General features: G+C 33.4%; 1 protein-coding gene and 1 long non-coding RNA gene across 2 annotated transcripts; both read right to left on the bottom strand.

The window, feature by feature from the left end:
• Nucleotides 1-2,427: 2,427 nt before the first annotated feature.
• On the bottom strand, nucleotides 2,428-9,821 carry LOC127835717 (uncharacterized). The gene is made up of 7 exons (XM_052362153.1): nucleotides 9,807-9,821; nucleotides 8,476-8,637; nucleotides 6,845-6,961; nucleotides 6,040-6,195; nucleotides 3,686-3,752; nucleotides 3,368-3,436; nucleotides 2,428-2,567 (listed from the first exon to the last, which is right to left on the bottom strand). Exons 1-7 carry the CDS (start codon nucleotides 9,819-9,821, stop codon nucleotides 2,428-2,430), a joined length of 726 nt encoding a protein of 241 aa, XP_052218113.1.
• A 487-nt stretch (nucleotides 9,822-10,308) lies between these two features.
• Nucleotides 10,309-12,317, bottom strand: LOC127834612 (uncharacterized). The gene is made up of 3 exons (XR_008028023.1): nucleotides 12,175-12,317; nucleotides 11,070-11,191; nucleotides 10,309-10,400 (listed from the first exon to the last, which is right to left on the bottom strand). It is a non-coding gene; the product is annotated as an uncharacterized LOC127834612 (long non-coding RNA).
• Between the last annotated feature and the right edge of the window lie 3,888 nt (nucleotides 12,318-16,205).

The raw sequence follows: 16,205 nt of genomic DNA, 5'->3' as shown, positions 1-16,205 counted from the left end.
TATCCTTTAACCACCAGATATATTCTAATTGGCATAGATAAAATATGTTTATTACATTTATTTAAATTTACTAAGCCATTTATTTCCTTTCAAGATGTGTGGCTTTAACAAAACAGTTATTTCAAAATAATATTAAATTTTATAACTTATGAACAGCAATATAAACATACTCTCATCTAAAGGACTAGTTGGTTACAATTTTACTCACACAGTAAAATCAAAATTTGGTAATCTTAAATGAAAAAATAAAAATAATATCAACATGAAAAAATATCATTTGGTCACAGAATGTTCATATCAAGGATTCAAAACAAATATTTCTGTAAAGCATAATATAATATTGATCTGCAGAACTAAAAAATGATAAACTTCACAGTAGTCATAAATTATAAAAAATAAATATGATAACAGAACTTAAATAAAACATGCATGCCCCCCATATGGGCTGTCCGTTGTAGTGGTAGCCATTGTGTGAACACTTTTTTTTCACTGTGACCTTGACCTTTGACCTAGTGACCTGAAAATCAATAGGGGTCATCTGCGAGTCACGATCAATGTACCTATGAAGTGTCATGATCCTAGGCAAAAGCGTTCTTGAGTTATCAACCAAAAATCATTTTACTATTTCGGGTCACCATGACCTTGACCTTTGACCTTGTGACCTCAAAATCAATAGGGGTCTTCTGCGAGGTATGATCAATCTACCTGTGAAGTTTCATGATCCTAGGCATATGCGTTCTTGAGTTATCATCCGAAAACCATTTTACTATTTCGGGTCACCGTGACCTTGACCTTTGACCTAGTGACCTCAAAATCAATAGGGGTAATCTGCGAGTCATGACCAATCTACCCATGAAGTTTCATGATCCTAGGCGTATGCATTCTTGAGTTTTCATCCGGAAACCATTTTACTATTTCGGGTCACCGTGACCTTGACCTTTGACCTAGTGACCTCAAAATCAATAGGGGTCATCTGCGAGTCATGATCAATCTACGCATGGAGTTTCATGATCCTAGGCGTATGCGTTCTTGAGTTATCATTCAAAAACCATTTTACTATTTCGGTCACCATGACCTTGACCTTTGACCTAGTGACCTCAAAATCAATAGGGGTCATCTGCAAGTCATGATCAATGTACCTATGAAGTTTCATGATCCTAGGCCCAAGCGTTCTTGAGCTATCGTCTGACAACCACCTGGTGGACGGACCGACAGACCGACGGACAGACCGACCGACATGAGCAAAGCAATAAACCCCCTCTTCTTCGAAGGGGGGCATAATAAATACGAATGAGATTATTACAAAACAACTCATTATCAATTGATATTGCTTACAAATAAGTTTGTACTAAATATAACGTATTTCAAACAATGTGAAAGGATTAATGATGATGATTTAACCATGATTAATAAAAAAACATTTCATTACCAATTAGGACAATATTTTATGCTGAATTCACTAAAACACAAACATGCGATCACAACTTGCAAATCTAAATCGAAAACAAAATATTTAGAATCACACTGTGATATGTACGTTGACAAATTACAAAGATTAATAATTTGTACACAATGAATGCAATAACTGTCCATTGACATAAAAATGATCACCTTTTAAAGCGTATTACATCCCTTAATATAAGTGACAGGCCAGTTTCTTCCTAAAAATCATCAGTTTGGAACAATTTAACAGTTCATCTGAAGGCAATTTGGGTGGATCAACTTAATACCTTAAAGCGTTGTCAAAAAATTCCTCTTGAAAACAGTATGACGGAGAGGCAGATGGAAAGAAGGACAGACAATGCAACGGTTTTATGCCACCCTACCTGGGGGCATAAAAATAGCTATTGTTAAAAAGTCCATCAATATAAACAAATGCTTAGAACACATGTGATTTTGTTCTATAGTAAAATATTCTATAACCATATATCATAACACACACAAGAGTTTTTTCATATGTATTGTACAGTAAGAACCAGAGATGTTTGTCAGAAACACAATGTCCCCTATTGCGTCGCTTTGAAGCCATACATTTGACCTTTGACTTTGAAGGATGACCTTGACCTTTCACCACTCAAAATGTGCAGCTCCATGAGATACACATGCATGCCAAATATCAATTTGCTATCTTCAATAATGCAAAAGTTATTGCAAAACTTTAACCAAGTTTAAGTTTGAGACACACACAATATATGAATGACAGACAGACAGACAGGCAAAAAACAATATGCCCTCGATCTTTCGATCAGGGGGCATAATTATTAGTATCCAAAAACTTCCATAAAAAATGTCTTTGAACTATGTCCAACACAAAAATAAAATCTTTAGTACACTAAAAGAACCCTTGGTTGTGTCAACCCCATGTGTTCTACTAAGAACAATCTTAACAGCGATTTCAAAAACATCAATAGCAGTTCTAAAAACCCTTCAAGCAGACAAAAAAACATACAATACAAAAGCAATCATATTAACAAAACAGTTGAACATATCCATCCAAATTTTTAACCAAATGTGCTTTTTGCTTCCATCATGCACCAGCACTACGATTGTCTTTTGAACAGTCACACCTAAAACAAAAAAATATTATTGTTTACTTTCAATTACTTGTGCCCTTATAGGTCTTATTTGAAGCATGTTTATAGTGTCCTTTGGGATACCTTTATACGGTAATTTATTTTTAAAATGTATTTTTCTTATGAACAAACAATATAACTATAGCAGAAAAGTATGGTTGTTTGCATTTAAATAATTTTAGTACTTTTGGATTTGGTAAAGATAATAGATACATACATATAAATTTTGACAAATAGAACTCAATAATTAAATTGCAATATCTCCACATGTATACAGATTGTCACCATGTTTAATTGAAAAAAAAATTAAGATCAACACACACATTCTAAATTGAAAGCCATACACTTTGAATAATTTAGTCTCTGACCTTAAAATGAAATACATGTTGATCAATACAGATATAGAAGCAATTTGAAAGTGTGCAAAATTGTCATTAAATCTAAAGCCTAGTTAGCAAGTAATTTATCATTTTTCAAACGTTACCGCTTTTAAAACGGCAAGTAGGCTTTCTATACGTATAAGTCCATTTCCACAAACACGATTTTTGTTTGTTTAAAAGCGCAAAAAAGCAGGACTTCTACAATGTTACCACCAGATATATTCTAATCGGCATACATAAAATATGTTTCTTATTTATACTTAAATTTATATATATATAGACCAAACAAGTTGTGCGGCCTTAAATGTGGTAAATAAGTCAGGTTTCTTTTTCTTCAAGGTAAATACAAGTAATTATTGATGCTGTTTTTATGTTTGAATAAGATTTTCTTATTAAAACAACACTAAGACACACCTGCATGTCGTCGCCTTGAATAAGATGTCTTTTTCTTGCCCTGGCCATGTCTTCCTGCATTTTTATCAACTGAAGGAAAGGTAAGAACACCATAAGAGCCATAATCCTCTTAAATCAAACAGCAGCTGATGACCCCTTCAATATGATAGCCAATCATTTGCTAAACAAACCATATAGACCAAAAACATGTTTCATGTTTCACAATGAGGACACTGAGGTTGACAGTTAATGGTTACAGTGAAAGTTATTGAATAATTGTATAACTTTGTCTACATGTATGTTGTCAATTTTTTCAAAACAGTATGTATATACATATACCTTTTTGTTTCTTAGATATCCTTGGTCCCAAACCTTCTTCTGCTGCATGGCGACTTTTTATCTGAACCTTAAAATAAATAGTGCATAGTTTAATAAAAATACTTTCAGACGCAAAACTCATGACGGTCAGTGCTAAAAAGATTGAGCTAGAGAAAGGACTATAGATACTTGATCTGGTCAATTTCTGAAATTGCCACGATTGTACCAGTATTGATGTACTTTAATTTTTAAACCCTTGTAATGAATACCTTAAACTTTTTCAGTCTTGTGAAAAAAACATGAACTTATAAATTATGTTGAAACAAGAGCTGTCTCCATCTGAAAACATTTGTTCCCGAAAAATGATTTTTTTAAATCTAAACATAGATTTCAAAACCTTAATCTGGACCCTAAGTTTAAGGTCAAGGGGATCATAATGTGTGTGCGTCTGGAAAGGCCTTGTCCATAAACACATGCATACCAAATATGAAGATTACATCTGAAGGGAAATAGAAGTTTTGTGTATTTTTGAAACCTAAACGCAAAAGTGTGACGACATACAGACAGATGGACAGACAGACGGGCAATTGACAGTGAGACTGCTATATGCCACCCTGGCATAAAAACAAGTCACAAACTTTATGATATTGTAAAAAAATTGCGGCCAAGGCTTAGGCACTTCCAAAATTTAGCAACAATTGAGTTATCAAAATTGTGAATAACAGCCATTCTTGAATAAGGAAAAGTTCCTAGCTGTAGAAAAACTGTATTCAAACAAATTCTGGAGCATTCTGCTAAAGGCTGAAAAGATGTTCCATTTAAAAGGTCAAGGTTGGACAGAGGTTGATAAACATACTTGAAGGCAATACAAAAAACGAAATTTTCTCTTACAAACAATAATTTTCGCGATTTTACCATTTTACCATACACATTGTCACCATCTTTAATGAACACATAATAACATGTGTACATTAAGAAAAATTTAATAAGGCAATATCTCTTTCTGTTGGGACACTTGTTCTATTGCGTATCGAGACATCAGTTCCTAAGGACATTATTCATGCGCTATTTTTTATACAGGTCGATATTTGTTCCTACATAAATAACCCATTCATATATTTAGCCAAACCATACATGCCGTGAATATTAAACACAAATTGTGTATTATCGCATTTATTGTGCAACTAAATCTGCAGAGTCCACAATCCTAATTCTTTCTCAATAAATTCCACAATTAAACAAGATGTGTTTGTGAAACACTATGTCCCCGTATATGACGTTTGACCTTGGAGGATGATTTTGACCCTTCACCACTCAAAATGTGCAGCTCCATGAGATACACATGCATGTCAAATATATAATTGCTAGCTTCAATATTGCAGAAGTGACACTACATTTTTGTAGCAATTTTGACCCATATATTTGACCTTGAAGGATGACCTTGACCTTGACCTTTTACCACTCAAAATGTGCAGCTCCATGAGATACACATGCATGCCAAATATCAAGTCGCTATCTTCAATATTGCAAAAGTACTCATCAAATGAGCGATTTTGGCCACATATTTTTGACCGCTGACCTTGAAGGATGACCTTGACCTTGCACCACTCAAAATGTGCAGCTCCATGAGATGCACATGCATGTCAAATATCAAGTTGCTATCTTGAATATTGAAATATTGCAAAAGTGTACATTAAATGAGCGATTTTGACCCATATATTTGACCTTTGACCTTGAAGGATGACCGTGACCTTGATCTTTCACCACTCAAAATGTGCAGCTCCATGAGATACATATGCATGTAAAATATAAAGTTGCTATCTTCAATATTGCAAAAGTTATTGCAAATGTTAAAGTTGGCGCAAACAAACCAACAGACCAACAGACAGGGCAAAAACAATATGTCCCCCACTACTATAGTGGGGGACATAAAAATCCTCAATCCTCAAAATCATGTAAAGAGTGTTCTTATCAAAACTATTATTTTAAAATACTCACCAATGGCTGACGATTTTCTTTTTCCAGAAGTTCCCTTACTTCTGGCACTAAGCCAGCACCTTTTGGAATTGCGGTCTCAATCGGCTGTTTAGGTAGAAGCGGAAGGGGAAATTCACTTGCATCTTCGTTTACCATTAATGTTTCATAAAATTCTTTCCATTTTTTGTAGTTTTCTTGCTTGAGAAGCAGCCTAATGGCATCAATGGTACTCCTTCAGGAACTTTTTGTAGGAAATGTCCAAAGAGTGGAGTCCAGGGCTGGTGTTGGTAACCCTTATAAAAAAAATTAACGATGCCCTCAACATTAACAAATTTATAATGGAGTGGCTGAGTTGCGTGTTGAGCTACATTAAGATTTGGTTCTAGCCATTTTTTTACATCGAATATTTTGGTCACTCTTTCAGCACTTTGTAAAATTTTTAGTAAGTCTTCAAAGATTTCCGCGTCTTTTGAACCCAACGTTCTAGAAATCATACTAAATCGTGCATCAATGTCTTCATGAGTGTGGCCGACAATTAAAAAGGACATGTGCACCTGAAAAATATAATTATATATTGAAGAGTAAGAGACATTAGATATTAAGCCATGAATTTGCCGACATGTTTATCTTTTATCGGTTTAAGAAATGTCTCATAATAAGATCTGGTGTCCATTTATCAAAGCCGTGTTTATTTTTGTCTGTTAAAAAATACCAGAAAAGTACGTTTCGAGAAGTAGTTTTGTCAAATTTTGTGGACAGTCAGATTGACAGACGGATGCACAAGCTGACATGACTAAAAGAGGATTTACTGATTATTACCTCCAGTCGCCAGTAGAAGATCACACACTTTTAATGCAAAATAATCACCATTTTGGGAATAGGGCGGGGTCCCTTTTTGGATTGGGAAAATTGGCGTCGTTTTGACTAAAGTTGGGAAATTAGTGTTGTTTTTGTTTTGCTAACAAATGCTTCCAAATTGAGGATTGAGGATTGAGGATACGGGTGTATCCAGTATTATATTTTATTAGGTTAATCTTATATGGATAGGAGATGAACAAAATATTGACATTTAAAAAAAAAAATTTTTGGAAACCTTCCATTTGGAATTTTTAGCTCACATTTGGGAAAAATATATACTTTTTTCCATTGGGAATGGGTATGGTTATAGGACACGATTTTGAATGAAAAAAAACACTGATGTACCTCATTGAAAATCCGTTCAGAAACCAGCAATTGAAGAAATGAAAACACGTATCTGTTTTTGTTCTCTCGCCAACAGTTGTCTGCTTGTATGTATAGTATTGGTGGGAGAAAATTGTTCTGAAAAACAACAGCATGATTTTTATTCATATTGACAATATTTTTCAATATAATTGATGAAAACATGGCTCTGATCCTTTTATGGTGAAAATTGCTATTAAGAATATATGGACATTTGTATTGCGGTTAGTACCTATTAGCAGGGGTGAGATTTTAGTACCATCAGGTTCTTAAAAGGAAAATGCCCTTCTCCCCTTACATGGTTTCAGTGATTTTTTTTGCTCAAATTTACAGCCGAATTTCGGCTGCTTCCCAATCGCAAGAATACACGTTTTTTCCCAAAATTCTGACCAAAATTTCCCAAAAAAAGCCCAACTTAAAAAAAAAAAAAAAAAATTTTTTTTTTTTTTTTTTTTTTTAGAAAGAAGTCTCATATAACTTAATTATGATTTCTTAAATCTAGGTCTCAACTTTATTTTTTAAACATCTTACAAAATATATAACTTGAATTTAGTCTTTTTTGTCCATAAATCATTCCCAAACTTGCCACTTTTATTGATTAAAAACAACAACAATTTGACCAGACTCCTTTTCTAGAAAACACCCTGAACATGCACTTAAAAACAAGATCACTTCTGTTACTTATAATCCTATTTATAATGCTTCATTTTTCCCGATTTCATGGTTTATCGCGCTATTTTTCCCAATTTCACGGTTTATCGCGATAATTTTCCCAATTCAAAAGGCACAGGCTGTAACAAATTAAAGCAAAAAAAATCACTGGGTTTTAAAAACTAAATTCTTCATTTATATAGATCCAACAAAGTTATCTAGAGTTGTGTCACAGACGTGACAATACCCTCACATGCCGCATTGACACAAAATATTAAGTATGTTTTCTTCACACAAAAACGTGGACATCATGCTCAAGTTTAAAACGCACTAAGTCACCCCGTGACCTAGTTTGTGAACTGGCAAGGCGCATGTATAAATTTGGCCTAGATATCATCTATATACTTCTGGCCAAGTTTGGTGAAGATCAGATGAAAATTACTTGAATTAGAGAGCGGACTCGGACCAACCGCCAGACAAGTGTTATCCTATATAACCCACTAAACTTCGTTTGTGGGGGTATAATAATACTAATTGTTTGAATGATTGTTACATTGAAAGGGAGGAACTCAGTTGAAAGGAGGAAAAACCACTCTGGATTTGATAAATAATTGTTCTTATTAATAAGGTTGGAATAACCGACAGTTTTCACGCCGCGAAAAAGTGGCGACAACTTTTTGGGGGCCAGTGAAACCCCTGCGGCATAGCCATAAGAGGGTTTTTTAACATGCTCAATAACAATTTGTTTAAAATACTTATTTAATTAAATCATCTGGCCTACCTTCAAATTATGAGTAACTGCAGGTGTTTTACACCAGACATTTTATCTTTTCATTAACAACAAAGCTGTTTATCATTTAAAACATTTTTACCAAATTTGTCTGCTGTTTGACAGATATTGCACAAATGCTTTTCCTTTTAAATTTCAATGTTACAGTATTTGACAATGTTGACACACTTACAGATTCCTTTGCCTGGCGCAGTAACTCTTTCAGAATAATGTTTATTGTCAAATTTGGATCATGGGGATATTCTCCTATGTCCACATATGCATGAAAGCTGCCATGTCCGTGACTCAACACTCCTGTTACGTGCGTATGTAATAAATCCACTGGATTAAGATTCTGCAAATATAAATAAACAAAATTAACCAAAGTGTATCGACTTCATCTCTTGATTCTGATCCCATCTCACTGCAGGTTTTTTTTTCCACATTTTGGGAAGATAGCCCATGGCTTTGGAATTGGGAATTTTATCAGCATTTTCATGAAATTGGGAAAATAAATTCATTAGCCTTTTTTCCACACGAAAAGTCCACTGATTAGGGAAATACTAAATTTGATTTAACTCTTTATAATCATTTAAATTAAAAGAAAAGAATCATATAATACTTTGTTTGATGTAAATATTGAATTAAGATTGAGATAAAATACACATAAGACTTCTTTCTAAAAAAAAAAAAAAAAAAAAATTTTTTTTTTTGGCAATTGGGAATTTTTTTGCCACATTTTGGGAAAAAAGTATACTTTTTGGGATTGGGAACATAGCCGAATTTCGGCTATAAAATCGGGCCAAAAAAACCCTGCACTGTCAGTATTAAAATAGTATGATATCATATATTTTTTTCATGTACTCGGTTAAATATTGTAGGTGCTATGATAACTGTAAAAAAGTGTGACAGAAAAATCAATTTCGGTGACCTTGACCTCAAACCTCATTAAAAGGTAGAGGTCCATGCAAGGTTCCTTACATGCCAAATATGAAAGAGATCGGTTAAGAAGGAAGGAAGGAAGGAAGGAAGGAAGGAAGGAAGGAAGGAAGGAAGGAAGGAAGGAAGGAGGAAGGAAGGAAGGAAGGAAGGAAGGAAGGAAGGAAGGAAGGAAGGAAGGAAGGAAGGAAGGAAGGAAGGAAGGAAGGAAGGAAGGAAGGAAGGAAGGAAGGAAGGAAGGAAGGAAGGAAGGAAGGAAGGAAGGAAGGAAGGAAGGAAGGAAGGAAGGAAGGAAGGAAGGAAGGAAGGAAGGAAGGAAGGAAGGACACATTGGCAACTATATGCTCCACTGAAAATATTTCGGGGAGCAAACAAAAACAGATTAATAAATTAGATTTAAGAACAATAAATGTCTCATGAGCAGAAAATAAAAATATCAAAAGACTTAACGCCTCTGTTTTGGTTGGTAACAACAACAAACATTTTTACCTTTGCATTTCTTCCAGCAAAATGGGACAAATTGGCCTTTGCTGCAAAAAATGCAATGAATTAATCTTTTGAAACATTATTTTGAATGATTATCACATCTGGAGACATCATTTTGCACTTGTCTTCATTACTCCAGCATACTAAGTATAGCAATACAGTATTCCATAACAATCATCTGTAAATGCTCATCAGAATGATATTCAGAAAATATTCAAATACCAGATCATTCCAACAAATAATATGTAAGATGATGACCAGTGACAAAAAATCACAAAGGGCCAAAAACTGACACAACATTAACAAAATATTAAAGATACAAAATCATTACCAAACAACATTTCTTTGAACACTGAAATCATGTCTGAAACCAAAATTTATCTTGTAAACAAGTGTTGGCAAAAGCAGATTTTCAATATGTCTTGAGTGTAATCGTATATAATATTGATCAGCATTTCATGTCCACTTTAGCTAACTGTAAATGTTCTATGTGATATTTTCAAATACACCAATCATTTGTTAGATTCTTATAAATGTTATCAATCAAATATGTTAAGCGGTAGGTATGAACCTTTAATTTAATGTCAGGTAAAAGACCAACCTTGATCCATGCCATCAATAATAATGGACATGTGCTGCCTAGGGCTTTGTTGAGCCAGTTCACGCTTACTGTAATAGGTTTTCCTCTCAAACCTGAAACACAGTATCATAAATATAAAATAACTAAACCTACTAGATAAAACTAATTAAAACAAGTGTTTAAAAAACAATCTTCACAATGTTAAATACTGATAAAGTGGCCATAATTCTGTCTGAACATTTAAAATGCTTTTTTAACAACCATCTACAGGTCTTCAAACATTATTCAACTGTGAAAAATTAAATAATCAAGATCCATCCAGCAGTAGTTGAAGGGACGTTCTAAATAAAAGTGTTACAGGCATTTACAGGTGTATTCATGGGGTATGTTAAACAGGCCAATTCCCAAAGCAAACAGAAATACCCAATTTTCCAAAGTAAATGCCATTTTAAAATGATTTATGTTTTTAAGAAAGAAGTATATTATGATTATTATATCTTAATTTAATTTAAATAACATATAATAAAGAGTATATAACAATAAGTTTTAATATGATTTGTTTTTCTTATTTAAATGTTTTTTAAGAGTTAAATTCAATAAGTTTTTCCCAAAGCAGTAGTCTTTTCACACCCAAAAATTCCAAATACCAAATATATGTCATGTTTTCCAAACATTGCCACAAAATGCCTGTATAAATTTTAAGAGACTAATAGATGTTTCCTGTTATGATTGTATGACTTTCACTGCGACTCATATAAGCACAACAAACTATTAATAATTACATCTGACGAAGGTTATGTTCTTCTTTCTTTTGTCTATAGAATGCCCGCATTTCTGTACATGTGGTTTTCGTGAGCTGCCTTTCCAATGTCACACATGTTGTACATCTGGTAAAGCTATTTGTCTGAAAAAGGATAGATTCTGGTTAATAATACATTAATAATACATAAAAGTTTCTTTACTTTAATATAGCCTTGTATTTATTCTATAGTTTGTTCTGAGCATGCAATTGTTTTATTTCACCACTCTTTTAGATAAAAGAATTTTAGCCGCCAAACTGTCCATTATAAATATTTTTGCATCAGTGCTTAATTTTCGTGAGTGCTATAATAATTATAATTTTCCTTATTGTAAAGTCAAAGAAAAAAAACTTTCATTAATTTACTTTAGATTAAATAAGGTTTCGATATGAGTTTTAAGCGCACACATATCTGTCTGTAAGACTGTTGACTGATATATACTCCATACATGAGTATCATGTCTAATAAAAAAAATGACTTCTTAGGCCAAAAAAGTCTTGGTCCAGGGAAAATTGCCAGAAAAATGTAGGAGGGTAAGTAGGTTGTTTTTTTGGTTTGTTTTTATATGTTTATAATGAAGCTCTTTCCCTTTTTCAACACACACATTTCCTTCTTCAGTCAGTCTCATATTATGACTATATTCAATTTCATCAAACAATGATAGATTTTCGTCTTTATAATCATTATCATAATCCTTTTTTTGTTTTGGTAAAATTTTTGAGCTTTATTATGCCCCATTCTTACATTTAAGAGTTTTTTTTCCCTCAAATGACTACCTGTACTTCCAAATTTAAGGTTTTCAACCACATTCAGTTCATGTTGCTAAACAGCTTAATCATCAAATATAATGTTAAATACATGTATTGTATACACAATCGTTTTCTGTTGTTAGCAAAAACACACAGAAGTCAATTCATTTTCTAATTTTAGTCAAAACAATTGGATTTTTCAATTTAAATTACCCAGGACCCATACCAAAACATAGTGGGGAAAAAAGTACTATTCAGTTGCATTTTTTATACCTGCCATAATATACTGAACTTTTAAGATTAAAATTTCTAAACTTACAATCAAACATAGCTTTTACCTTTTTAGCCTTTACAAACTGAAAATTCTCCTTCCACTTTTTATAAAACTGGCTCTTTCACACCGGATTTTCAACATCCTTTTTATATTGTTCATAAATTTCCCTTTGGACTGTTCCGTATGGTAGAAGGATTTCATATCTGTTTGGCATCCTCTCATTATGAAAAGTGTTCTTCAAGCCATGCAATTAGTAGGAGTGTGCTCCTATCCCAGCTGCGTGGAGACTTTCCAGATGGGGCATCCAAATAATCATCACACATTTTCGAAGCAATAGTAAGAGTGTTTTTGTTAATTTTTAGAGCCGAAAGAAATACTTTTAAGCACAATCTAAATTTATGTTTTCTTGACACTACAGAAAAGTATCTATATTTTCCCTTTTTTTTAGATTGTTCAAAAAACACTTTCAATAATGGCATCCTAGTTGATCTTGAATTGTGCCAAAACTTCTCCCGAATGTCTCTTACCGACTCAATGCTCAACTTCATACAACACTCATTCCCACAGACGCATTTTGTTTTCAAAGCTGCCTTCATACTTAATATATTTAAGGCCTTTTTTTCATGCCTCTACCAGACCTTGCTTCACCTGTAAATAAAAAGAATAATTGTAGTATTTAAATGTGTTGAATAGAACCATCCTTCCATAGAATTTGAAGGCAGGACTTGAAAAATCACATCGACCGCTTGAATTTGTGAGTGAAGTTGACGGTCATGCAATAAAGTTTTTTAAATACTTGACCAACCGGGAAGTTGCTGTTTTTCCTGTTGAGAAATACAATATCAGTGCCACAAATCCTGCCAAATGGATACATATTGCAAACTATTTTTCAAACGAACAAATAAGTTTAGTACACAAATAAACTGCACTTTCTTTTGAAAATGTTAATAACATCACTGGCAAAGTAAAAACTATTCTTGAAATTGGCTGCGCTCGTTTCGAAGAAGTCAGTGCTAATCAATTTACAGCGAACAAGAGATGTATTTGTCAGAAACACAATGCCCCTTCTGCGCCGCTTTGGAGTAAACTATTTGACCTTTGACCTTGAAGGATGACCTTGACCATTCACCACTCAAAATGTGCAGCTCTATAAGATACACATGCATTCCAAATATCAAGTTGCTATCTGAAGCTACATTAAAGTTATGAGCATTTTTCAAAACCTAAATGCGAAACCTATACGCAAAGTGTGACGGAAAGACAGACAGACGGATGGACGGTCCAATCAATATATGCCCTCCTTCAGCATAAAAAGAATTTAAATATATCGGTCATTCCCTATAGAATAAAATTTCCTTTTAATGTAAATATCAAATTACAATAATAAAAAAAATATTTAGCTGATTTATCATAATACTTCTTATATCTAATTATAAATGAACATAAAAAATAATTATAATTAACATAATAATTTGTGATCAAAAGAGTTAGCAAAAATTTACTATACTGTAACAATTTGTCCATTTCACACTTATTGATGAAGTTTATTTTTTTTGCTAAATACATACAACTATAGTATTAACTTAGAGATGTATGTTTATAACAATGAGACAAAGACGGATGAAAGTTTAAGTTTAGAAAAACGCTCTGGTTGATCATTACTATCAATAGATATATGATATATTTTTGTAATTAAGGGCGGGGAGATTTAAGTGAAGGGTGAGTGGATAGTCATAGATTAAAAAAAATATATATATCAAGCCAGGGTTAGCACCAACCCTTGACCAAGTTGACTTGAATAAGAGAAATTTTCTCTGATGGATTTTGCACTAATTTTGCACAAATTTCAAATTTCTGCAAAATTAGTGCAAAATCCATCAGTATGAAACAAAGTGGCAATCACATTTTATAAGCTGTTTTATTGTCAAATGTAAATTGCAACCGCAATGTGTGACCCGGTTGTTCCGAGACTGAAATATTGGATTAAAAGTCCGGAAAACAAAGCTGTATAACAGAAGGGGTAATCACGTGATAGTCAAGATGGCGACGTTCATGCCAAGACAATTATTTTTCGCCTATTAATGCTTCTGTTTATTTTTTAAAGGATGCTCACTTTCCAGCCATACCAATAAAAAGTGGCGAAAAGTGGAGCCTTAACTAGATCATCCCATTAAAAATTTTCACACCGAGTAAAGCTGCGTATCAGCGTAATATACGCATTAAAAATATCAACATACGCTCAATTTATCATTTCCCAGCTTACATTTAAGCAAGCCAATCTGGACTTACGCAAGTGATGTAAATTCTCTGCATACAACATAAACAAAAATATAAACAGCTGATTGTCTTTCGCCAAAATATGAGACTGGTTATCGTGAAAATTAGAGCTAATTTGTGCGCTGGATTGTAAAAATAGTTAGCCAGTCGGTATGTATACTCTGTATCATCTAGACGCATGGTAAATTTAGTATTGATTTTTTTAACAGACAGTCAAGCGCTTATGTGTTCAGCGTTTTTTTTCACCTGTTTGGGAACAGGTCCTGTCCCCTAGAAATTAGGAATTTTTGAGTCGCGAAATCCTTCAAATTGGGAATTTTCACGTCGTGAAATCCATCAAATTGGGAAATATCAAAAATCATACAAATACATCAACTGGAATCTATTTTATGTAGTAAACAATGCTTTTATACACTATCAATGGCATTCTGGGATAGGGTAGGTCATAAGTCTGTATAACAAATACCAGTTTATTTAAAACAAGGAATATCTTTAAAAAAAAGATATACGGCGTTGATAGTTCAATGAATGAGATCAAGGATAGCTAATGTCTTTTTCTGAGCAGTTCTTAGCTGCATCACACGCAGTACGGGATGTTACGCTGAGTTTTCGCGGCTTATTAAGCATGTAGCAATATGTAATAATGTAAAATATTTTTAAAAAATGCATTATTACGTATTGCTTGTCATAAACCTATAGTTACGAAACAGAAAACCAAAAGAAGAATGGAAGTGAAATTTAAACATGAGTCAACCGGCCACAAGCGAAGTATCCGTACATATTTTAAATATTTATACGCGCGTTCTTCGAACAAACCTGTTTTAGTGGTTTGTCGGGCATTGCTATTTGATTCGATTATTAACAGTATCGAGAATCATCGAGCTCAAGATTAATACATTAGTCAATATAGTGGAATAATTCTTGTTAAATTAATTAAAAATAATATTTATCATGGCATTGTTGGAAACAAATTAAGAATCTATTAATGACATACCATAATAATAACGCTGAATATCTTCATTTAACATCTTTTTGGTCTTAAGAAAATTCCAATTCATCTAGTTAACGGATAGCGTCTATATCATATTATAAAGATTCTTTTACTAGCTGCGAACTTAGGTCAGCACATAAGCGTATTCGAACACGCAGCTATGACCTGTAAATAAACCAAACACTAACCGCAAACTGACCCGTGATATCTCGCGGGTTGAGATGCAATGCATTAAAGTGAGGCCATGCTTCCACTGCTCTTAATACTTTTACATGTTAACATGTTGACAGGAATATGGAAGTCAGTACTAAATATGAGAAAATAGCCTTTAAGTATAAACGATGTCGCCTCTGAAAATAAAAGGTGCACGTACAAACTGTATTGATGTCGAGATTGAGTGTAAAACTGTTCTATCTATTAAGCCTTTTCATTAGAGATAAAAATGTTTCATGCTGAACACGCAGTAAAACAGTGTTACAAAGATGCGGACATGTTTCCAATGTTACGGTGGAATGCTCAAATCAGCCTATGGGATAAATGAAGTCTATTCATTCTGAACTAGCCGCGGGAAGTTTTATTTGAATTTTATTGGACAGTTACAAAGGTCAGGTAAGGTGAAAAGCTGGCGTATACAGCTTCGCCGAAAAAAATTAAGAACTGGTTTTCCAGATAGAATTAATGGGTTTTGCCGCAATATAACTGAAATTGTTTAAAATGGCATAAAGCCCAATTGAACAATTACTTTGTGTGGCAATTTGAGATAACTTGTCTAAATTAAAAGGAGTAATAAAAGAGTATAAAACGGAAAAAAAAACATGCCTCGGCAT

The sequence above is a fragment of the Dreissena polymorpha genome, chromosome 6 (genome assembly GCF_020536995.1).
Source record: "Dreissena polymorpha isolate Duluth1 chromosome 6, UMN_Dpol_1.0, whole genome shotgun sequence".
Taxonomy (NCBI): domain Eukaryota; kingdom Metazoa; phylum Mollusca; class Bivalvia; order Myida; family Dreissenidae; genus Dreissena; species Dreissena polymorpha.
The sequence above is the reverse complement of the archived record's forward strand: the minus strand, read 5'-3'. Positions and strand labels throughout refer to the sequence as shown.

What these genes read in the sequence shown, in the direction of transcription:
- LOC127835717 (XM_052362153.1), bottom strand. An exon ending in TGCGCCAGGCAAAGGAATCT is followed by an intron (nt 6,962 to 8,475) that starts GTAAGTGTGTCA and finishes GTTGTTTTTCAG; the next exon opens with AACAATTTTCTCCCACCAAT. An exon ending in CTGAACGGATTTTCAATGAG is followed by an intron (nt 6,196 to 6,844) that starts GTACATCAGTGT and finishes TATATTTTTCAG; the next exon opens with GTGCACATGTCCTTTTTAAT.